At 36.7% G+C, this 25,921-nt stretch overlaps 1 protein-coding gene across 2 annotated transcripts in view; it reads right to left on the bottom strand.

The window, feature by feature from the left end:
• LOC114649480 (serine/threonine-protein phosphatase 2B catalytic subunit gamma isoform-like) overlaps positions 1 to 25,921 on the bottom strand; it is a 240,364-nt gene that overhangs the window by 35,926 nt on the left and 178,517 nt on the right. For both annotated transcript variants that reach the window (XM_051924127.1, XM_051924123.1), the window contains exon 7: positions 25,782 to 25,859. In XM_051924127.1, the coding sequence (XP_051780087.1) occupies positions 25,782 to 25,859 (78 nt within the window). The remainder of the gene's footprint in view (positions 1 to 25,781; positions 25,860 to 25,921) is intronic.

A 25,921-nucleotide genomic window follows, 5' to 3' on the forward strand; every position in this document is an offset into this window, starting at 1 on the left:
TTACAATATCTAAAACCTTAATATTCCTTTCATACTCTAGCAAAAGAGTCAATGCTAAAAAAGTGAAGTACAACTTCAAATTGCATAAGTTGGACATTCACGGATTCTGTGTATGCATAATACATAATATTCTCTGAATCTCAGCAGATTACTTTTGTCTTTATTATAAATTTCTGGTGTGATTTATTTTTTGTTAAACACCTCTTTTAATGATGCTGAAAATTCAATACAAACACAGTAACAACACAAAGTAGTAAATGTAATAAGAAGAATAATAAATAACGTAATAAAACAAAAACTTGAATGAAAAATTATAAAATATACTTGTTTGTTTTTAACAGACTAAAATAAAATGGAGAACATTGTACATTTGTTCATCTTCCCTGTAAAGAATTGTTTTTAGATTGTTAACATTTAGAGCAAGTCACTGTTCCCATTAAGGAAAATCAGCATTTCAACATGATTAGGGATTAAACTTGCTTTTGAATACAATGTTCCCTGATGCAAAAGCAAGCACTCTGATAGTGCCAGGGTAGCCGGAATGCAAAGGTAAGGTTTGGTCAGCATGACTCACAATTGTCTCTGAGAAGAGAATTTTCAGTCATCTGCACTTTAGCAGATGTGCCATAGCCATAAGTGTTCATTCATTACTGCATATTTTCTTTCTTGATGAATTCAGTGAAAAAGCTGCTGTTCATTCAATTTTTAATAATACCAGAAACTATGATTCAGTGCTTTACATTTTGGTTAGTTGAGAAGTATATCTTGGTATTTCAGAGAGGATGAGTGAAGCTTCATTTGGCAGAGAATGAATGTTCTCTCGGGACTGAAGTACACTTTGAATAGCTTTAATTGTACGTTCAAAAATATTACTAAACAAAAACTGAATGCTCCAAAATGCAGCCTTAACCTGAATATAAATTCACTTATCCCAAAGTTGCTTTAAAAAAAAACAAACAAAAAAAACTGATGGCTTAGTTTACTAGAAGGTGATTCTAGTCACAATTCAAAATCAACCAAGGAGTGAAGTTGTATACCTAACTCTTGATTTATAACCAGTGGCCTAATATCGGTGGCTCCCTGTTTCTACACAGTAATGCTTGTTCAGACAGTGAGTGATGGTTCACTGTTCAATCTTGCATTTATTTTTCTTCTTGCATCATTCTCACATGCATTTTTGCTCAGATTTCATGGAAGTAACAAAATGTAGCTTTTGATTTGTTACCTGGTCTGCAAAAAAGCAATGAATGATAAGCTGCCTTTTTTAAATGAGTAAACTAAATATATTAAAAGTGATTTATATTACCGCAAATGCAATTCAACCACAAAAATACCATTTCTGGCTGACCATATTGTATTTTTATATTTTATATTCTTGACTGAGGTGAAAAGCAGCATTACATCACAACTCTGAGAAACAAATAAATACTAAATGCTATTCCATGTTTGAAGAAAGATCTCTCTTGATTACCAGAGAAAGACACTGTAACTTAGGGGTGGGTGGTATGACCAAAATTCTATATCATGGTATTTTTCTAAATTATCCTGGTTTCACGGTATTTGATGGTATTTTTTTCCCCATGCATGAGTGGATTTTAAACCACATTTTCCACTGCAATGACTGGCTAAGAATAACCTATTCCACTGTCATGAGCATTGTACATTGTACAAAAAAAACATTTTAATGTGCACACAAGTATTAATACAGGTTTGCATTGCCCCATAAACTGATAATTTTCAAAGGGGTGGCACTAATGAAGAGAAGGAATCACATTGCATGACAGATGCAGTCAAAATATAGAACCTTTTTATTGAACAAATTTTGCAAAAACTTAAACTAATTTTGACAACATATTTTCAACCATCCAAAGAGGTATTTAGACTTAGTAAAATATCCAGAAGTGCTTGTCAAAAGTTGTATTGCACTGAACATGACTTAGAAAAGGAATACAGTAATCCCTCCTCCATCGCGGGGGTTGCGTTCCAGAGCCACCCGCGAAATAAGAAAATCAGCGAAGTAGAAACCATATGTTTATATGGTTATTTTTATATTGTCATGCTTGGGTCACAGATTTGCGCAGAAACACAGGAGGTTGTAGAGAGACAGGAACGTTATTCAAACACTGCAAACAAACATTTGTCTCTTTTTCAAAAGTTTAAACTGTGCTCCATGACAAGACAGAGATGACAGTTCTGTCTCACAATTAAAAGAATGCTAACATATCTTCCTCTTCAAAGGAGTGCGTGTCAGAAGCACAGAATGTCACATAGATAGAGAAAACAATCTCTAGCAAACAAATCAATAGGGCTGTTTGGCTTTTAAGTATGCGAAGCACCGCGGCACAAAGCTGTTGAAGGCGGCAGCTCACACCCCCTCCGTCAGGAGCAGGGGGGGAGAGAGAGAGATAGAGAGAGACAGAGTTTGTTTTTCAGTCAAAAATCAATACGTGCCCTTCGAGCTTTTAAGTATGCGAAGCACCGGTGCAGCATGTCGTTTCAGGAAGCAGCTGCACAAAAGATAGCAAGGTGAAGCTAATCTTTCAGCATTTTTAGACAAGCGTCCGTATCGTCTAGGTGTGCGAACAGCCCCCCTGCTCAATCCCCATATGTCAGGATCAGAGAAAGTCAGCGCAAGAGAGTGAGAGAAAAGTAAGCAATCTAGCTTCTCAGCCATCTGCCAATAGCGTCCCTTGTATGAAATCAACTGGGCAAACCAACTGAGGAAGCATGTACCAGAAATTAAAAGACCCATTGTCCGCAGAAATCCGCGAACCAGCAAAAAATCCGCGATATATATTTAAATATGCTTACATATAAAATCCGCGATGGAGTGAAGCCGCGAAAGGTGAAGCGCGATATAGCGAGGGATCACTGTAAATAGTAAATAATTTTTGTAAAACAACTACACTTTCTGTTAATGTTAACAATCTCTGTCCACTGACACGTTAAAGTGACTTTTTAAACAACTTTACCATCAATAAACTGCATAATATTTTAACTAATAAATAATAAACAATAAAATAAATAATTGTATTATTACTGATAGTTGCACTATTACTTCAAGGCTTCAAGCCCAGGTGCATTACATAGCATTCACCAAATTAAAATAAGACAAAACAAGTGCAATCTTGGTGATGACATATTTACCAACTGAACCATCGTTTAGGCAAACTGCATTAATATTGGCCTTGCTTCAAGCTAAGCTATATGCATAAATAATAAAATTGCAACTTTCATTGATAATGCTATTTGCGGTATAGCCCTACGGAATCGTATTAGGGTCACAGTGAAGAAGAAAAAAAAATACGGACACAGGGAAGAAGAAAAAAAAAAAACTATACGTCGAGATTAAAGTCGACATTTCCACTTTATTTTCATAGTTTATAATTAAAGTAGAATGTTGTAAACTAAACTTCATCCTAAAATCATTGTTTAATTTACTAGATTTTCTCAAACCTCATCATAAGTTAATGCAGCACATTAAATGCTTTGTGTTAATTGTTCCCAGACCCAGTTGTTAATCACTACGCTTCTTAAACTGACTTCCTCCGCACTAAGAGGAGACAGCGGTCACCGCACAGAATACATTCACTGTATGATATTCCTGCTCTCTGAAAATTTAGAATGCTAAGATAAATACTTGACATCATTTTCATGATGAAATGCATTAAAGCTGGTATTAAACATGCACGGTAGTGTGGCAGTAGTGCTGCTCCCTCGCAGTAAGGGGTCCCCAGGTGTATGTTCAGTGTAGAGAACTTTATGGCAGGTGTGTCGAGGCTCCAAAAAAACTGGATGTATGAATGGGTATCACACAGGTTTAACTTAAATACTGTTTAAATGTTGAGTTTGTGATCTGGTGGTCGGAGACACGAACACAGAATTCAATGGATGTTCTTCATAGCAGGCATTCTTTAATGCACGTACCAAAACCCCAATTCCTATCCTTCCTTTTTCTTTCTCCACATAACCAATCACCACACGATAAATGTCTTCGTGAAATTAAAACTAGTTATAAACTTAGCCCACAGAGTGTTCAGAACTTTAAAAATATCTTCGTTATACATGTTTAATTATGCCATCCATTCAGGGTTGTGCCCATCCCTGAACAAGTCGCCAGCACATCGCAGGATGAATACGAGCAAAACATACACTAGCAGGGTCAATATAGCATAACAAAACCCCACATCCTACATGACTTTGAAAGGAAACTGAAGCACGCTGAGTAAACCCACCAGAAAAACATGCAAATTCAAGGAAGGGTACACCCGAGACACCCTTGCTGCGAGGCATCAGTGCAACTTCCACGCCGGCGTGCCCCCACATGATTAATACATGATATAATTTTCATGGTGAAATGCATTAAATCAAGTATTTATCTTAGCATTCTAAATGTTCAGAGAGCAGGAATATCATGAAATGAATGTATTCTGTGCTGCCGGTGCCTCCTCTTAGTGCAGAGGAAGTCAGTTTAAGAAGCTCGGGGAACACTTAACACAAAGCATTTAATGTGCTATATAACTTATGACGGGGTTTGAGAAAATCTAGTAAATTAAATATTCATTTTACAATGAAGTTTAGTTTACGATGTTCTACTTTAATGACAAAGTACGAGAATAAAGTCAACATGTCGACTTTATTCCCGTCATAAGAGTCGAGATTAAACTGGAAATGTCGAGTATAAAGTCAACATGTCGTCATACTATTACACAGTACATTACACTGTATTGAAAACAAATAAAACAAGTACATCTTGGCTTGCAGTATTATCCAGTAGTATAGAAACAATATTTACACATTTGACCTTTTAAAACCAAAGCATCTCCAGACAATGGACATGACTCCTTTTTTTCAGCAAAAGTTCTTCTGTGTCATCATGTTCAACTTTATCGTCAGCTACAGCTTCAGTTTCGGAATGTTCTCTGTCCATTTTCACCACGCAATACCTACACTACCACACCTATTTAGCGGTGTAGCAGTGAAAAAGAGCCCCCGTGCAACTCCTCTGTGTTTAGCGGTGTAGCAGTGAAAAAGGTACCCACTTGAACAGTTTCCTGCTGCGCCACGTTCTGAACGTCATTTAGGCAATTTAAACCGGTGTTGCGGTATAAGAAAAATCCATATCATAACAAAAATAAAAAACGGTTTTCGGTATGAATCGGTATACTGCCCAGCACTACTGTAACTCTAGCGATACAACTCTCATTGAGCTTTTCACAAGCAATGAAAGAAATGTCACAGCTGACAATATTTTCAGATCACTTCTCATGGCAAAGCATGGCAAATAGGTTAGTTGCCAGAAAGACAGACCGATCAACAATATGTGGCAGAAGATGCAACTACCCAGTGTTATGTTTACAATGAAACATGCACAAAGGAAAATGAAAAAAGCATATGTGACCCAAGCCTAAATTCGACAACCATAAGTGCATCCTATCTTTCACAAAAGCTAAGAATTGTAAAAAAAAAAAAAAAAAATCAAAGTCAGAAATATTTTGAAACAGAAATCAAACATGAAAGCATACATCAATGAAGAAATCTTTTGTTTATATCCAAACATGGACAACAGGAAGTAAATGGCGCTGACCTTCATACAATTGAATTGATAATATTCCTGGTCGCAACCTCTAGTCACACTATGGTGGCAACCACTCTAGAAACCGTGTACAAAGATACTAGAAAATGGCAGCTCCCTTAAAAAACAAAATGGCTTTGTAAAGAATGCAAACCAAAATCAGCATTGCCAAATATTAACCCTAAGTAAAACTCAAGTGCAGAAATTGATTCTGTAGTCTTCTAACACCATAATGGGAAAAAAAATCAAAAAAGAAACCTAATAAAGAGGAAAAAACAAAAAAAAACTAAATATGAAACCCAATCATGACACCCTGTGAAAAGCAACACGAGAAATGTTCAAGGTGGAAGCCACCGATAAAGTAACGTGGCAGTGCAAGGAGGAAGGTTGTACCATGCAACAAAATAAATTAAATGCAATCATTGTGTGTGTGGGAACTGCTCAACATAGACTCCAAAAATCTGTGCAAACTGCCAATGTGGACAGTTATATAACCAGTTAATCATACTGCTTCCAAGTGCTCCACCAACTTCAGTTCTAACCTGCTGCAGAGTACATATCAGGTCATGGGATAAAGAATGTACACTCCATGAAATGTTATTTGTTTTTTAACATACTGTATGTCCAAATATTAAGATTTGATCTTCACTAAAAAAGATTTCTATAGGTAAAGGTGATATAAAATAAATATCATACAGCATTTACACTTTGCTCTACATTGTATAAAAAATGCAAACATAAATGCAAACTTTGCATGTGGAAAACGTAAGTACACCCCTACATTTATCACTACCTCAAATACCTAAAAATAGACTCCGGTGCAAATAATTACAACATCTTTGAAGAGAAACACAGAGGCGAACTGTGTGTTATCACCATGCCAAGATCCACAGTGCTCTCTGAGGCCTTCAAAAAGAAAGTTACAGAGTCTGGGAGAGAGTTTTAAAAAATCTCCAAAGAGTCAGAAATCATGTTTTGCATGAGATGATTTTAAAGAACTGCAATCTTGCTTGGGCAAAATCATCCCAGCAAGTTCAGCCCAAGAGCAGGACACAAGTCTCTAGGAACCCCAGAATTTTGCCACAGAATCTAAAGGTACCTCTTGCCACTGTTTATGTCAAAGTACATGAGTCTACCACTAGAAAGAGGCTGCACAAATTAGATTTGTATGGGAGGTGTTCTAGGAGGAAAATGTTGCTGTCCGGAAAGAACTTCAGGGCAACATTAAAGTTTGCCTGTGAACACCTACGCAAATACCGGGACTTCTCAAACAATGTGTTCTACACTGAGAAGGTGAAGACAGAGTTATTTGGCCATGGTGACATGTTTGGCTAAAACCAAACACAGTATTTGACCAGAAGAACCCGCTACCAACTATAAAGCATGGGGGTGGAAACGTTATGGTTTGGGCTTGCTTTGCTGCCTCTGGGGTGGAAAAAATTCATTACGAATTCTTCATTGTACCACTGGGTGCTTTATTTCACATGACCAACATTTTTCACTATTGACTTATACTCAATGCTTTAAAAACCAAGAATAATTTTGTTTTATAGAAAAACAATTTTAGGGTCAGTTATCAAATCCAACCCCTGAATCAATATGACAAACTTGGCTTTTTAAAACCTCCCAATAATGGAAGGATGAAATGATTTGTAATTTTAAATTTTTGTCTACCATCTTGATTTAAGTAGAATGAAATCAAATGCTGGGCTTATGGTAGAAGACATCTTTTTCCCTGAAAGTGTTTAAAAATCAATTTCATGCAAAAAACTGTCTGGTGATACAAAGGAATTTAAACATATAAAACTGTCAGAAAACCAAAATTAGCTGGTTTTAAGAAGTCTGCATATGTTGAAAATTAAATAACAGTAAATAAGATAAACATATTTAAAGAAAAGCATTATCATCTGTATGAAAATGTAATTTTAAATATGTTTTTTAAAATGCAAATAGCAGAACTAATCATTTATTAGAGATGCAACAAAAGGCAGCAAACAGCATTATACATGCTAATGTTGATGTTAGAATTTATGCTCTTATATAATGTGAGAATAATAACAATACTTGTTTTCTTTACAACTGAGCGCCTAATAAATAGATAATGCAATTTATTATGAATATTCCCAGGAATAAGTATTTTTTTCCTGTCTGATCATAATAAAGAGTCTGTAAAACACAGAGGTAACAACATAGTTAGCAAAACGTAAGGTTTAGGTATTTTACAGAAACACATGTAAAAAACAGATATTAGAGTGGTCTTGTAAATACCTGCTATGAAGCCTAGAATGTACATACTGTGTAATGGTCAATGAAGGGAGAAAGAAAAAAAAAAAAAAAAAAAAAAGTCCATTTCTCACTACACTGTCATATCTATAAACACTGGGACAAGTGTTTGCCTTCTTAAACAACTTGTTTTTACTAATCTTAATGCAATGTAAATGAACTGCTAAGAAACATTACAAGATTAATGACAATGACATTAACTCTAAAAGTGAACAGAGCATCACATATACAAGTTGTTATAAAACCTAGGCTCCGATAAATATAATCACGTTGCTGTGGTGAAATATGATTTTAACAGCAGGTGAGTTACTATAACTGTTCTTTTGTCTGATTTTGAAGTGGAAAGATCCAGCATCTACTTTTATAATAATTGATGAATTAATACAAGGCAGGCTATAGAAGTTTTCAGGGATGCAAATCAAGCAGTGTTCAACTATTTCAAAGTCCTTGTACAGTGTCGCAGTTTCTGATGACATGAATGTGAATGAACAGCATAGTTGCAGGGTAAAATATATTGAGACAGAAAAATATTTCAGAAGCAAAGGCTCTAGGACACTTGGAATGATTATTGAACATAATGTTGATGAACGCATCAGAACAGTTATTGTGATTAAATTTTTAACATTTTATATCAATGTCAATATGCTTCAGAAGTTTTCTTTCTTTTTAAATTATTCTTGATTTTTTAGTCATTCTGGTGCGTGTTCAGACAATCGTGTGTGTATATTTATTTATTTATCTACCTATTTATGTATTGACTTATTTTAAGAGCTTCTGTAAAAAGACAAATTTCCCACAGGGACAAATAAAGTTTTATCTATCCAACATTCAAAGAAATAACAAAGAAAGCTTCTGAAAACTATACACAGTTATATTCTGCTGTTGCTTTCAAATAATCCCTGAGTTCACCTACCCTCACAAAACGGGACGCACTATACGGCAGCCACTTCGCGTCTCTGCCGCTCGCGCTGTCAAGGGGGCTGAACACACATTAAGGAGATGCGGTCGGATTAGCTGCTGGCTTGCTGCTGTCGAGCTGCGTGTTCTGCTTGTTGTGCTGTGCGCCGATCATTTAAAAGCCTGTACAGCAGCTGTCCTTTTGTCTCACAGGATGTTAAAGTGGGGCGGCACGGTGGCGCAGTGGGTAGCGCTGCTGCCTCGCAGTTGGGACACCTGGGGACCTGGGTTCGATTCCCGGGTCCTCCCTGCGTGGAGTTTGCATGTTCTCCCCGTGTCTGTGTGGGTTTCCTCCCACATTCCAAGGACATGCAGGTTAGGTGGATTGGCGATTCTAAATTGGCCCTAGTGTGTGCTTGGTGTGTGGGTGTGTTTGTGTGTGTCCTGCGGTGGGTTGGCACCCTGCCCGGGATTGGTTCCTGCCTTGTGCCCTGTGTTGGCTGGGATTGGCTCCAGCAGACCCCCGTGACCCTGTGTTCGGATTCAGCGGGTTGGAAAATGGATGGATGGATGGATGGATGTTAAAGTGTCTCTCGCGGGATGTCAAAGTGTCTTTCCAAGAAGATCACGTCTCGACCCAAAATTTTTTTTTATTATAAAAGAGAGACAGGTATTTAATGCAATGCTAAAGGATTTTTGGAAAATGTTTATCTCACAAATAATTACATCAGCAAAGATAATTTCCCTGAAACCCTGGTACACAACTACAAAATATCCTTTCCTTTATGTCAACTAAATGGTTAAAGAAAAACAGAACAAAAAACAAGGCATAATTGTATTCTTAACTTAAGATTGCTATATACTTATCATTAGTGAAATAAAGTGGGATCATTAAAAAAAAAAAAAAGAAAGAAAAGGTTTTGTTGCAACCTGTGTCCCCTCCTATGAACTATGACATTGGAGTGGTGTAGAGAATTGTGCATTTCAATGACCAAGAGCTACAGCAAATTAGAGGATGAGTCAAGCAAGGTACAAGATAAAAATATGGCTTCTATTACAGTTAAAATGTCTAAGAAATCATCACTCTGAAGCTAAATATCAGGACCTGTTACCAGAGCCTGGTTGACCTATTACCTAAGCAACAGTGCCTTAGGTAGCACTGACTCTAGAAAAATCACATGGTAGTACCATGTGGGTTCACCACTCACAAGTTAAATGGTGACAAGTCAGATACAAATGCAGTAAGGCACTATTAACATAGAATGCAAATTCTCTGGTTGGGAGAAGATTTTTTGAAGCAGGTTGAAAAATACCAGCTTTATATAGTCAGACTCACTTCTACAAACAGCAATGGCTCTAAAACCAGGTTTCTTAATCAAGAGCAAACCCTCTCCTATTCTGGTGCTGTCCCAAAGCAGAGGCCCAGATGTGTGCAGAGGTGCTTACAACCCACCAGCTACACACCATACAGTAAAAGTTAGGAAAAAAAAGGTTAAAATGTTTCTTAAATACAGATTTGAGATGCAGACAGAAAAAAACTTTGTATTTTTATTGCATAAAAACACATACAGCAGACATTAGATTTGGTACTCAAACGTTTTAAGTCTGAAGTCCTGCTTGGAGACTAAAATGCTCACATTGGTAATAATGTTAATATCTAAAGGGATATGATGTGGAGGAATTGGCCAGCCTGAACTGAATAAAAAGAATCATTTATGCACTAATTACTGAGTCTTCATAAAAAACATAAGGTAGCTCATAAGTTCAAAATACTTTCGACCAGAGAGTCTTGGGACAAAGGTTACTGAAATCACCTGATCTGAGGCCAAATGTTTTGGACACTCAAGTAAACAGGCAAGCTAAGCTGTTAACTAACTATCATTTGGCAATGGAACAACACAACTGAAATTAGTGTCTACAGGGGGGACCTCAGGTCTTCAAGCAATCAAACAAGTGTTGAGCAAAGGTCAAGAACATAAGACTCTGGAGAACCCTGTTGAAGACCAAAGTAGTGGATAAGGTAAGTAATATAACAACTCGGAAAGGGTACTGCTCAGGCTGTTCTCAGTAAGGGTGTGGAAACAATGACTTAAAAAGGAGCCGTTGTTGTGTGGTAAGAAGAATATTCTGAGAAACTTGTAAGGCAAGATGATGAACCCTGCAATGAGAAGATAGTTCCAGAAGTAGTGGTTGGGGTTGATCCATTTTTATTGTTGGGAATTTTGAAATATTTAAAAAATTTCATAGTAGCAGAGCCATAAAGATAGACAAGACCGAACTACAAATGCTGATAGCAATTTATATTATGAAAGTGTTTTGGTTTACATGATTCTTTAATGTTATAGGAATAGTGCTTTAAACAGACAGACTATAATGGTGGTTCAAAAATTTTAAAAAGGGGGACAAGCGGGTGTGCTCCAATTACCAATAGATCACACTCCTCTGATTCTGGTTTTGACACTCAAACCTCAGATCTAGGGAGAGATGTGTTGATTCACATACACAAATTTTTTTCCTTTCTGAAAAATCTGGAGGGTGGAGAGGGCAATGGGACCTTGCAAATCTCATGTACATATTTTTTTTGGTTTTGGAAAAAAACTTATTTTAATGTGCTCCATGGTAGTACCCATTTACTACAACATTATAGTTCCCAGTGGTCATGACTGCTTTCAGTTCAGTCACTATTTGCAGAGGTAATGTTGTAATTTTCATACTTGGCACAATAGCATTCAGCTCAGAGGAGGACTCGCAAATGGTGCATGTAGTCTCTTCCCCTGTTAATGATTTTCACAGACATGACAAAGATACAGCAGAGGTTTGGAAAGTATGCAGTTTGGAAACCTAATTTGCAGAATCTTTTGAATTTACAGATGATGTTGTCCTCTTGCTAAGATCTCCAACACACAGAGAAATGGTTCACAGACAAGCATGGGACAGCTGGCTTACAAATTACCACTTCCAAATCTGAGGATGTGACCTTCTCCTGAAAAGCAGTGGCTTGTTTCCTGTAGGTTACAGATGAGCAGCGTACCCAAGTAGAGAAGTTCAAGTAGCTACTAAACTCACTCTTAGTGCTAGCAATGTAAATTAAATGTAATTAATGAAAAATTGGAATCTTCTCAATGAAAATTAAGAGGTGACATGTAAAATGTGTTTATAATAACGAAGGAAGTAAATAGGCATGATACTAGGTGCCACTTTAAAATTGATCTTTTTTTACCAAGAACATCATAGCAATGATAAAAATGGGGGTAATTTTAATACCAACAGGCTGCAGCTTCCCAGCAAACCTGCTTAGAATAAAGCAGGTTTAGAAAATGAAAGGATTGATGAATGTGAGATATTATTTCAAATGCAAATTGAAAGACCAATATGCTATTCTGTGCCAAATGGCCTATTCTCATCAAACTGTTTATATCTATGTTAGCAGTCATAATATGTGAAATATGAAGAAACACATTCAACATATGGGTGAATATATAGTAAAGCATTAGCAGTATGAATAAAAAATAAGGTATAAAAAAGTGAATAAAAACTATATTCCAAACCATCCTACTACCCTATTCTCTAAACTAAACAAACAGAGTAGTGTTTTCATTGTACATTATAGGGATCAATGCTGGAAAAATTATTTCATTTTAAGTCTGAACTACTTTTGCCAATGTGAAAGAGGCACCGAACTTTCTAGTGACAAAATCAATCACCAGCAACACATTCAATTGTATAATGCTTATTCCAATTCAGGCACAAAAACATACACCCATATAAAAAGTCATGCACTGTAGAGATCCCCTTGTAAAAGAGGGCACTAATACAAGGAAAAGAGGTTGGTGTTATTTATGGGAACATGCTACATTTCAGGCAATCCACCTCATTCAATGTATGCCTGAGAATATATTTAGAGGGAGAAACAGAAATAAAGTAAATGAGGCCATTAAAGCTACTAATAAGTTGAAAGACCTTCTGTCCTTTAGGTGACAATGATCCTACTTGTCAAAGGAAGGATCAAGATGATCCTTTAAAAGGAAAGACAAGTGACAAGGAGGTTTGTCCAGAGGCAACTGAACCTCCACATTGCTGGAGAGTACAAGTTCTTGTCATGAGTGTTAATGGACTGGACTTTTATGCCCTTTTAACAACAACAAAAATGTATTTCTTATATACCCCAAATTCACACAAGAAATGCCTCAATGGGCTTTAACATGCCATTTTTGATAGCCCCCAGCCTTGATTCCCAAAGAAGATAAGAAACACAAAAAACCCTTACTGGGAAATCTTGGAAAAGGCAATTCAGAGAGAGACACCCTTCCAGGTTGAGCGTGCAGTGGGTGTCAAGAAACGAGATACATACAATACACAAAATAGAACACAAGTAATCCTCTTCACAGAGCGAGATCGCCAATCTATCATTGCTACCACAGAAAATACAATAGTAGAAACTTATTTGTTTCTGCACATCACTCCTTACCAAGTGCAGGTGCAGAGCGAGGCAAGATGCAAGAATAGATTATGTCACTCACTAAATACAGAATACAGGATACAGACTTGTTCAAATACATCAAAAACAAAGTAGAAATTAATTAACAAAGATAATAAATTAAAATATCTGTCCATCAGCTAATTGTAGAACCACTGCCAGATTGTAGAAAAGGAGTCAGACAAGCCGAACATAGAATCCTGGAGACTCCTGCCAACTTTTAAGATGGGTCACTAGGGAGCTGCCTTCTAAGTCTCTACTGAGGTTCAGAGAGGCATAGACAGACATGAGGGGCCACTATTGGGGTTTCTAGCCTGTTCCTCTAGCTATTTACTGGAGTCAATTTGACTATGGCCAATATGAGAGCAAAAAATAGAATAAAACTAGCTTGTACCACAGACTTATTATGTAGGAAAAAAATTTACATCTTACAAAATGGGAAAACATCCTTAAGGATCAGGATTACATTTCTTGAAAAAGACTGAAATTATTTTTTATTCTACCAACATTTTATTTAATACTTTGTTGTAATAAAGTTACTTGATCTTTAACAAGACTTATGCAGGGTCATAAAGCTAATGGTACTAAATAAAGTGACTGTAAAAATGCCTTAAAAATGCTATTTGCCACTCATTAAGCATAAGCACTGAATGCTTTGACTTACTTATTGAACTCATTATTAAAATAATCATATAGATCAATGAAGCACTGTGCAATTGTACTCACATAAAAAAAAATGTAATAAGAAAAATTCCACTTTCTCTGGATGCATACTTTCAGCTGCCACAAACATGCTGTCTTTAATAAATTCCACATCTGAATATTCCATATTCCATAGACTAGTCTAGCTTTCCAGAGGTTACATAACTTTCTTTAGCTGTACCGACATTCAATTCCTTAGCTCATCCTTCCAACTATAATTCCTTCCAAGTAGATCAAGCAAATGGTAGATCTATTCAACTTGGTAAAACAGTATTCAGCATTTTGCAGCCTTTGTAATGGACTCAAGATTCTTTTTGTTTTTATGTCAAGACTATTGCAAAATGCAACCTAGGTTAAGTATTTTGACAAGCATATTTTCAGAAAATTAACAATTTAGTAGGAAACAATTACAGCAACCATGATGGAATTTTTGAAGGGCGTATTGGCTGAATACTAGAAGACTACATTTATTTTGACTGCTTAGAGACAGCAGGACTACAAGATTTGTTTGTTTTCTTTTAAAACATATTGGTTTAAAAAAAAAATGCAAAAATTCCCATGTAATCTCTTACTAAGATTTAGCATTTAGATGACTAGGAATGTAAACAGGAAAAAAAAAATCAAACTATATATGAAACAGACAAAATAGGCTATTTTACTTCTGTGCTTACATTTGATTTAAAATATTTTGTATCATATCCCTGTATATCACTTCTCTTTACCCAAAGTACAGACATAAATAGTTCACATAAAAACTATGCAATCATTTGGTTATTAATAAATGAACACAAAAAAGTTTACAGAAATAAACTAAATGTAGCACACTTTTCTGGAACATTTAAAGTTTGTGCAAGTATTGTGGCAGCTGTTTCCTAGCCAGTGTTAGGGGACCAGCATGCTGCAATTCAAAAGGAGGCTCAAAAGTCAGTATGCAACTGATTTTTGTCTCACACCCATGTCACAACATGAAACATTTCTTTCCCCAAATGTTGTGTGAACTCCCCTGCAGCAGCAGCATTTTCCAGTTCTACAACATTGACTCTGCATGCTGCGAAAAAGAACTTCATTCTTTCATCTTCAAAATGTAATTTCTGCACTTTATAACCCTAAATATCACTTTAACATGACAAAGCCCCTGCAGCATTCTGCTTACTTTTGTACCTTGTTAGCATGTTTTGCTTTTCATTTTTCAAAATTACAATGTTCCATTAATAGTATTTCTGCTATAATACACATTCAGATCAGTGCACTGTTTTGCTTAGATAGGTTACTAAAAAGATTTGTAGTCACCATTATATTTCTAATTGGAAATGTAAGTTTTAACACATCTAGGTTAATAATTTTTAAGCTGTACTGTCCCTTAATTTTGTGAAGGTATCCCAAGCTTCTGCCTAATCATGGACTAACCAATCTCTCTGTCTCATTCTTCCTAGGGCACGAAGCGGAAGCAGAAGCAGAAGGAGACAATGGCTGACAGTGAGGTGAATCGCGTTGCAGTCGTAGTAGAGGAACTCCAGGCACTCAACGAATAGATTCAGAAACTCCTGTCCAGACGAAGATACCTTAGAGATCTGAAGGCTCAGCTGCTGGATAAACCATCCTCGTCATCTGTAATCGGCGTAACATCAACCCCGTGTTGTGCCGCTCAAGTGAACTTCACCCCCGTGCCTCGTAGAAGTGACACCGATGATGACCTCGCCGTATTTCAGCTATGCAGGCGGGGGTTCAAGGCCAGAACACCTCCATCGGCACAGGCAAGCATCTTAACTCAGAACCGTTTCGACCCTCTCCGTGTCCCCAGTTCGCCTTCAGCCCCTGGTGATGTAATAGTGGTAGGTGATTCTATTGTTAGAAACCTCACTATCGCATGCCCTAATAGAAAACCATTTGTTTCTTGTTTTCCCGGTGCTCGTGTCTGAGATGTGATGAGACGTGTGCCGGCAATCTACGAGAAGCACAAGAACTGGGCAGTTGGAGCAATTGTTTTGCATGCCGGCGTAAACGATATAAGGCACCGACAATCGGAAATCCTCAAGGCTGACTTCGCAGCACTAATTAAAAGACACGAAGGAGAGGACCCCATCAGCAAAGATCTTCATTTCGGGTCCACTTCCTCTCGTCAGACGATCAAACGAGTACTACAGTCGTCTGCTAGGATTAAACAGGCTGCAGGGCTTCTGCAAGAATCAAGGCATCGGGTTCATCAACAACTGGGACCTCTTTTGGGAAAGGCCGCGTTTTTTCAAGCGAGATGGCCTGCATCTGAACAGTTTTGGAGCCCAGGTCCACTCCGAAAACATATCTAAGGTAATTCGTTTATCTTGACTATCTATCTCTGCTTTTAACCCCTTCCGAAATGCTACTGCTGTGCTTGGACATGATAATTGTTTAAGAAAATCTTCCATAAAAGTGCACAACATAAATACTGTAATAACCAATCTCAATGCATGTAGAAAATCTAGGCAATACGGCATAAACACCAATAATTTAATTAAAGTTACTACTTTAGATGAACAATGTATTAAAACTATAAAAACAGATTATAGATTAAACAAAAAATACACACAGAGCGGCGCTAATAAAAATAACTTAGTTCCTGTTCCAAATATCAATAACGCACATAGTATTCATCTCTGCCCCGCCAAAACATTAAATATGGCTCTATTAAATGTTAGAGCTTTAACTAACAAGACGTTTTTTATCAATGATCTTATTAGTGATAAAAAAATAGATTTTATTGCACTAAGTGAAACGTGGCTTAGCTCAGATGGTGCAGCTGTTTTAATCAAATCTGCGCCTCCGGATTACAGTTTTACTTGTGCTGATCGCCAAGGAAACAGAGGCGGCGGCTTGGCAAACATTTACTCAAACCGGTTAAAATGTAAAGATGTCAGTTTTGGTAAATTCAAGTCCTTTGAGTATCTCGCCGTTGTTACTCATGGAGATTCTCATGTTCTAGTATTATCCGCGTACAGACCTCCTAAATTCAACGCGTCTTTCTTTGAGGAATTCTCTGACTTAATGTCAATTTTAATTACAAACTATGACACACTCTTAATATTCGGCGACTTTAATTTTCATATAGATAATCAGTGTGACCAAAAAGTAAAAGAATTTATGAACCTCCTGGACTCTTTTGATTTGAGACAGCTCGTTAATCAGCCCACACATAAAGCAGGTCATATGTTAGACTTAGTAATTACTAAAGGACTAAAAGTTGATATAAAGCAGGTCATTGATACGGGTCTATCAGACCATTTTCTTCTACTTTTTAATATAGAAATAATGCTAGAAAACACTCATGAGAAGCATATTGTTAAAAAACGCTTCTTTGGCTCATTTGCAGCTTTAAAACTTACAAACATTCTAAGCAATCAGTCCGTTTATAGTGCCAACTATAATAGCGAGGATAATGTAAATAGTAAGGTGGAAAGATTTAATACTAAGGTGAGAGCTGCTGTTGACATAGTTGCACCTGAAAAGACAGTTAAAACATTTTCTAGCATTGTTATACCATGGAAGACCCAAAGAGTGTCTGATTTAAAAAGAACATGCCGTAGAGCTAAGCGTAAATGGAGGAAGACTAAACTAACTATCCACTATGAAATATTAAAAGTTAAAATAACAGAATACAGTAACACAGTCCGTCTTGAGAGGTGCTGCTATTTCTCTAAGATTATAAATAATGCTAGTAATCCCAGAGTTTTACTCTCGACGATTGATCGTCTGCTAAACCCAGGTAACTCAAAGGAATGCCTCATAAGTACTTCTAGTAAAACCTGTGAGGCTATCGCTGTACTTTTCAATCAAAAAATTAATGATATTAGAAATAACATAGTATATCTCCCCAACACTAAGGATCCTCCTAAACCCCAGTATTCCGTTATAAACAAACTAAACTCTTTCACTAGGATAGATTTACCTGATTTACATAAAATAACTTCTCAAATGAAACCCTCCACCTGTGCCGTTGACCCAATACCAACAAATTTTTTCAAAGAAGTATCAGGCGTGCTAACTGATAATGTTCTTGACATAGTAAATTCGTCATTAGATACAGGGGTCTTCCCAGACTGTCTTAAGACTGCTGTAGTTAAACCCCTACTTAAGAAAAATAATCTCGACCCCTCTGCTCTTGAAAATTATAGACCCATCTCTAACCTGCCTTTCTTAAGTAAAGTTCTAGAGAAGGCAGTCATTATGCAGTTAAATGAGCACCTCAATAAACATGCTATTCTTGATAAATTTCAATCAGGTTTTAGAACAAATCACAGCACAGAAACTGCACTCGTTAAAGTAGTAAATGATTTGCGGGTAAATGCAGACAGAGGTCATTTATCTGTTCTCATCCTCTTAGATCTGAGTGCCGCATTTGACACCACTGATCATAATATTCTGAGAAATCGCCTTAGTCAACGTGTGGGCCTCTCTGGCAGCGTCTTAAATTGGTTTGAATCCTACCTGGCAGGGAGAAAATTCTTTATTAGTTGTGGTAATTAAAATTCAAAGACACATGATATCCTGTATGGTGTTCCACAAGGCTCTATCCTGGTTCCGCTGCTCTTCTCAATCTACATGCTTCAATTAGGTCAGATTATCTCAGGGCATAACGTGAGCTACCACAGCTATGCTGATGACACACAGCTGTATTTATCAATTGCACCTGATGACCCCGAATCTCTTGATTCACTAACACAATGTCTAACTTGTATCTCAGAATGGATGAATAGTAACTTTCTCAAATTAAATAAAGAGAAAACTGAAATCTTAGTGATTGGCAATAATGGATACAATGAGGCTATTAGAAACAAACTGGATGCATTAGGATTAAAAGTCAAAACGGAGGTAAAAAGCTTAGGGGTAACTGTTGACTGTAATCTAAATTTTAAATCGCATATTAATCAGATCACTAGGACAGCATTTTTTCACTTAAGAAACATAGCAAAAGTTAGACCTCTTATATCATTGAAAGATGCAGAGAAATTAGTTCACGCGTTTGTTTTCAGTCGACTAGATTACTGTAAGGCAGTCCTCTCAGGACTATCCAAAAAAGACATAAATCATTTGCAACTAGTGCAGAATGCAGCTGCTAGAATCCTTACCAGGAAAAGAAAATCTGAGCACATCTCTCCAGTTTTGATGTCTCTACACTGGTTACCTGTGTCATTCAGGATTGACTTTAAAATTCTGCTTATGGTTTATAAAGCCTTAAATAATCTCGCCCCATCTTATATATCGGAATGTCTGACACCTTATATTCCAAATCGTAACCTCAGATCCTCAACTGAGTGTCTCCTTAGAATTCCAAGAGCAAAACTTAAAAGAAGTGGTGAGGCGGCCTTCTGCTGTTATGCAATTAAAATCTGGAATAGCCTGCCAGTAGGAATTCGCCAGGCTAATACAGTGGAGCACTTTAAAAAAACTGCTGAAAACACATTACTTTAACATGGCCTTCTCATAACTTAACTGTAATTTAAATCCTGATACTGTGTATATCCAATTCATTATAATAACTATTCATGGTGGCTCTAAAATCTGTACTAACCCCTACTCTCTCTTCTGTTTCCTTTTCCGGTGTCCTTTTGGTGGTGGCTTGTGCCACCACCATCTACTCAAAAGCACCATGATGTTCCAACAATGATGGATGGATTAAAAGCCAGAAGTCTGTATGACCATCAACATCAAGTGACTCCGTGAGAACCCTAACTACAAAGAGGACTATTTCATTCATGTTAGGTAGAATGCCCAGAGGGGACTGGGCGGTCTCATGGCCTAGAACCCCTACAGATTTTATTTTTTTCTCCAGCTTTCTGGAGTTTTTTTTTGTTTTTTCTGTCCACCCTGGCCATCGGACCTTACTCCTTTTCTATGTTAACTAATGTTGTCTTATTTTAATTTCTTATTTTGTCTTTTAATTTTCTTTTCTTCATTATGTAAAGCACTTTGAGCTACTTTTTTTGTATGAAAATGTGCTATATAAATAAATGTTGTTGTTGTTGTAATCATGTACAGCTGAAATAAGCCCAGTATTACATAAAACAGTAGAACCAGAATCACTTTTATTCACCAAAATTTTACTTGAAATTTTTGGAGCTGCTTTTAGTATAACACAGCATCACATACAAATAACATAAATAACCTAAGTTAAATAACATATAAACAGTTACAGAATAGTACAATTGTAAGGATGTACAAATGATGTGGAAGTGAAAGCATATGTCTGCATAGTATATATGCACATGCATACACATAAATGTACCTATATTGCACACACACACACACACACACTCTCGCACCTTTATACAGTATATGAAAGAACATCCGAATAAGCAAGAGCGATAGGCTAAATTACTGGTTTGCCAAGGCTATCTATGACTTGTGGTGTAGCGGGTCCACAGCTCATGTCAAAAAAGCCACTTTTTAAATAAATAATTATCGCCTTCGTGGCTTAGAAAGGGGGCGTGGTAGTGTGGCGGATCGGTTCCCAGGGAATTCGTGATGCGGTCAATCCTCGTTTAAGTGAGGAGTTGTCCACATCCGTAACTGTTCCCGGGAGCTGCTGATTGCCACAGCTGATCCACATCCCCATAATAAATAGAAGCGCACAGTGGCTAGAGGGGAAAAATGAAAGAGAAAGAAGGAAAAGAAAGAAACGGAGGTTGTAGTAGAAGAAGACTGGAAGCAGGTAGAGAAAGCAGGTAGTAGGAGGAGGAAGAGGAAAGCCAGTGCAGGAGAGCAAGTGAGAGCGAGCACAGGCTCACAGGCAGCTGAGCAGTGAGCCTGGGTGTTTGGCCGGCACCCGAGGAGCAGTCGATTGTGGTCGCTCCTGCTGAGCATTTTGTGAAGAGCAGGAGTGACCGGAAGGAGGATGGCTCGCTGCATAAGGCCAGTGAAGGCAGCGGGAGTCAGGACTTGGGACGTGAAAGCCCCAGTGTGAGCGCCCTGGTCGCTGCAGAACCCAAGTCGTGGTTTGGTGGAGGCTACCGGAGCAAGGGATTGGTGAGGCGAACAAACCAGCAGCAGAAGGCAGAGGGAATGTCAGCTGTAAGGAGGGTGGTTCCCCTGGTGCATAGCCTGGACGGGAGAAGCAGGGGAGTCACCAGTAGAAAAAAGGCACCATGCTTTGTGTTTTAAAAGACTGCTTCAGCCATTGTTTTAACGTCATTGTTTTTAAAAGATTTTTTGTATTGGATTTTAACCTCCACCTCACTCATTTTAATGGATTATTTATTTAATGAAGATGTTTGACACACTGCACTTTATTTAATTTGGACACTTTGTTTTGTTTACTGTTTTTAATAAAAGCACTTTTTGCACCATCCCCTTGCTTCATTGTTGTGCCTCACTGCCTAGCTCATCGGTGACATTTCCGACGGTGTCGGGTTCAAGAGCTCCCAGAAGGAAGATGGGAGCGTGGAGCGAACCCGCATCATCACATGATTCTATGAAAGAAACTGTTTCAATATCTATTCATTTTAGTTTTAACTGACTAAAGCATTTATTAGAGGGAAGGTGATGAAAAAAGCGATGACCTGGGTGAGATAGTCAGTGGTGATCCTTTTGACATGGTTTACAACACTAGATCATACAAGTCTGCAACAGATGGGACAGCACAGCCAACTACTTCTTCAGCAGAGCTAACACACTGTAATTTATTTTGGAAGTGGAGTGTTAATGAATCAAACCAGACAACAATGAAGAATGTGATCACACTTTCAATTAAGGCATTGTGGAATTGTACTTGATGGGTTGGGAAATGTTTTATTTTTTTAGGTGGTATAGAAAGTGCATCCACCACTAAGCCTTAGTGAGGGAAATGGTGTTAATGTCCCAGCTGTGTGTATTTGTGATAGTTGTTCCTAAAATGTGAAGGATTCAACCATATGTAAAATCATTCACTTTTAGAGGAAAGCATTGTAACTGCCATTTGCGAATGTCAATTATTTCCAAAATCTGATATTATGTTATTTACAGTGCACCAAGACACAAGATGAATCACCTCCTTCCTATATGCTGTTTCATTTTCATTAGTTCAATATGGTGGTGTCATCAGCAAATCTAATGATTTTCACTGAGGGGTCAGTGGACCTATATTCATTGGCGTACAGAGAATAGTGTGGGGGTAAGAACACAGCCTTGAGGGACATCAGTATTAATATAGAGAGGTGGGGAACCTACCAAACGTATGGTTTCCTGTTTATCAAAAACCTATAAATCTAATTACAGATGGCAGCATTCAGAAGTTTAGTTAACAACTGCTTGGGGACAATGATGCCAAATGCTGAACTGAAGTTTTCAAACATTATTCTGGCACAAGATCCTTTACCACCCAGATGTTCTAGCACAAATTGCAGGGCTACGTTTATGGTGTTGTCCATAGATTTATTGGCTCTGCATGTAAACTGAAGTGGGCCAATCTAAGCAGCAGCAATATTAAGATGAGTAAGAACTAGCAGTTCAGAGCAATAAGCATGTAATCACTGAAGCAGCCTATTTTATCTTTTTATGGCAACTATAAAGATAACAGAAGATTTAAAGCAATCTGGAACAGAACACTGTGCAAGTGACTGGTTAAAGATGTCAGTAAAAAGTATGCTATCTTGCATAGTGATTGTTGCAGATAAGACAAAGACTTTTTTTATAAACAGTTTCCAGACATCATATTCATTGATAGAAAAGAAAATATGGTAGTGAGGTTCCTAGTGGTTGGTTTCTTTTGCTTGGTCAAGAACCGTTTTCTATGGGGAACCAAGGCTTTCCATTGTTAAATATCACTATAGTTTTGTGAGGAATGAAAACCTCTTCACAAAAGCTAACATAAGATGTTACCTTGTCAGTCAGTTAAAGAATGTTTTCACAAACATTTTTTTAAAGACATCCCATTCAGTCCATTAAAAATAATCTTGTCGTGTTTCAACTAATTCAGCAGTCCATGAACATATTGCTTGTCTTAAATTTTTAGCTGATTTCAGCTTTTACTTACAGTATAAGTGGGTAGCAACTGCAGTATATCATAACATAGTCAGAATTTCAAAGCGGTGCGCAAGGTAAAGCCTGGTATGTGTCCTATATAACACAGTAGCAGTGATCTAAAGTCTTTCCATCTCTGGTAGTGCACTTCACTAGCTTCTTGTATCTTGGAAACTCAATGGTTAAGTTTACAAGATTAAAGTCGGCCCTCACTATAATTGGGGAGTTTGGGTGACTATTCTCCAAACTTATGAATTGTGCGCTGTAGCCATTGGCAGATTATATCACATTTGCCCCAGGCAAATTTTGAACAAAATTCTCTAGGTGAATAGAATGACGTACAGTTAATAGCAAAGAATTCCAGATTGCACAAACAGTGCTTAGACAAAACAGAAGTGCTATTGCACAACAGAAACCACTGCCTTTTTACTTGATGCATAATTTATATCTGTTCTGTAAAGCTAGAACCCATGACAGTTCCAATGCAGTCAAGAACTGATGCGTTAAGCCACGTTTACACAAAGCAATACACTGAAGTTAGATAAGCAATATGCTGAAGTGACATTGTTGGAATGATATAAATGATAAGAATATAAATCTTTATGAATATCAAGTGTTGGTAATAGGAAGATGTTTACTTTTTTATTACTATATAATTTCCATCCAACACTAAACTGTAATGTTAATTTACATCAATCAAGTGAAAACATATTAATCATTTGCAGTAAAAACACAAGTAAACTTACAAATCTATCAAATGATGCAATAGTATGATTTTGCTATTCTATCCTCATACTGCAATGTCAGAGTATGTACCTGCGAGTTAACTGCTAAGTTTGGGACTTTCTATTGTTAAATTTATAGTTACATACTTTTCCTTTTCTACTCTTTAAACATAAAGCCAATAACTGTAATCTGGAAATGTGAAGAAAATGATAATTCTTACCCCTACTAAAACTTAAATTGTAAATAAATTTCATATTTGGCTTCAAAATAAAATATTATAAATATTTGCCATATACTGTAGACTGGCATTCATCTGTTTTTATTTATTTGTTTTTAATTTGGTCAAAAATTTATATGAACATACACCAAAAAAAAGGAATCAATTTATTGCAACAAACAGTTCACCTCTATTACTTTGCTATCTTCAATATATTCTAGAGATATTTGTTTGTTGTCAATGCACGTCAATGTTCTGCCTACTAGGTTTAGTTGCACAAAATGTGCTTAGAGAGTAAGTATTGTAATTGCCGACTATAAAGTATAGGGTTTTTGGTTTTTTTTAAATATGTATGGGCTGAGTGAATTTGTAGTCAAAAATTATAGTCCAAAACAAAACTGGCTCAATAATGATAAGCAGATGTCTTAAGGTACAAAAGATTTTTAAAGGATTTTTTTAAATCCAAGTCATCATGAAAATACCAAAAAAGCATCTTATATTGGCAGAGTGAAATGACATTAGTGCACGGCACCAACAACTGCCACATGACACCCCATCTAGAAATTGTCAGTAAGATGGGTGCATCCTTAACAAAACAAAACAAAGTTGCAACACAAAATACAAGGTGCACTATGCAAAACAATATCATGAAAAATATTCATAACAACTAGTCAGCCACTCTAACTAAAGAGAAAAAAAGATCCCTTTGCTTTTTATAATAAAAAGTCTTGTTATCTTAGGTAAACTGAACTGGAGTGCAACTTTTTAATCCACAAAAAGGTTATGGACCAGGGATGATTAGACAGATATTTTGATTTTACAGGTGCTAAGATCTTACTCAGCTTCCAGCAGCCAAAAATATTCTACCTATTCAAAATCAGAAAAAATTGGGATGGAATGGAAAATGTAAAAAAAAAAAACAAAACACTTAAGATGTGTTTGCAGGAAGAATGGGACAAAATAACACCTGAAATGCTTTCATCATTTGGTATCCTCAGTGCCAAAACATCTTTTGAGTGTTGTGAGAAGGAATGGCGACAAAGTGGTGATTGCTTTACTGTTGCAACTTTTTTTGGAATGTGTTACAGGCCTGAAATGCAGGAATGGATGTATATTAACAAATGAAATGAAGTTGACCAGACAAAATATGGAATATCTTGGGTTGATACTGTCTGCAATGAAATAAAAGTCAAAGTAAATTTAAGAATCACTGCAATTTCTTATTTATTTGCATTTTTCATTCTGTCCCAACTTTTTCTGATTGGGGTTGTAGATATATGGTAACAAATTAATTTTACGTTGCCCATTTTATTTTAGCTGAAGACATTGAAAGATAACACTTCTTCAGTGCAATTAACCCAAATACCCTTTAAAAGGTATACTCATCATTAGCTACAAACTGTATTTTGTAGGGTTATAATCAGAATAGCCTCTTATTTATGTGTAGCATTAGGACAATTAAAACAGCTCTGTCCACAGTACAAAATGTGCACAGTAAGAGGCATTGAAAAAATAGATTATATAAGAAAGAATTACCTAACCCTGGTATACAATTCTAGCTCATTGATCTTTCAGTTTTGAGGCCACCTCTTTCAAGAACTTTCTTCCAAGGTATGTATGTCACTCCTTATTTATAATAATTTTAATTCTGTATTCAAATCCAGATAAAAATTTAGTGTCTAGCTATTTTTCACTGATTAGTTTGTATAATTTAAACTATCGTAATGTTGTTGGCTCTTTTAAGTTTCTTGTGATGGCACAAGTTGCTAATGATGCTTAATAATAAAGAAATGTTTAACTAATATACTGTATAACAACAAGCTGAATAAAGCAAAATAAATAGAACCCCAAACATTTAATGCCTTGGAAAAAATTCTGTTCTACTATATTCTTTTACAAATTAAACAAATGATTCATATGGTAAGTACACTTACCCTGCATCCTGTGCTTCATGTGCTCTAATTACTGACAATAAATTATTACTGAGCAGAAAATCACAGACTGCTGGATAACTGAAATGGAAAAGAGAGAGAAAGAGAGAGTTTAAAAAAGACTAATTAAATACATTTTGTGA

This window comes from Erpetoichthys calabaricus, chromosome 1 (genome assembly GCF_900747795.2).
Source record: "Erpetoichthys calabaricus chromosome 1, fErpCal1.3, whole genome shotgun sequence".
NCBI lineage: Eukaryota > Metazoa > Chordata > Cladistia > Polypteriformes > Polypteridae > Erpetoichthys > Erpetoichthys calabaricus.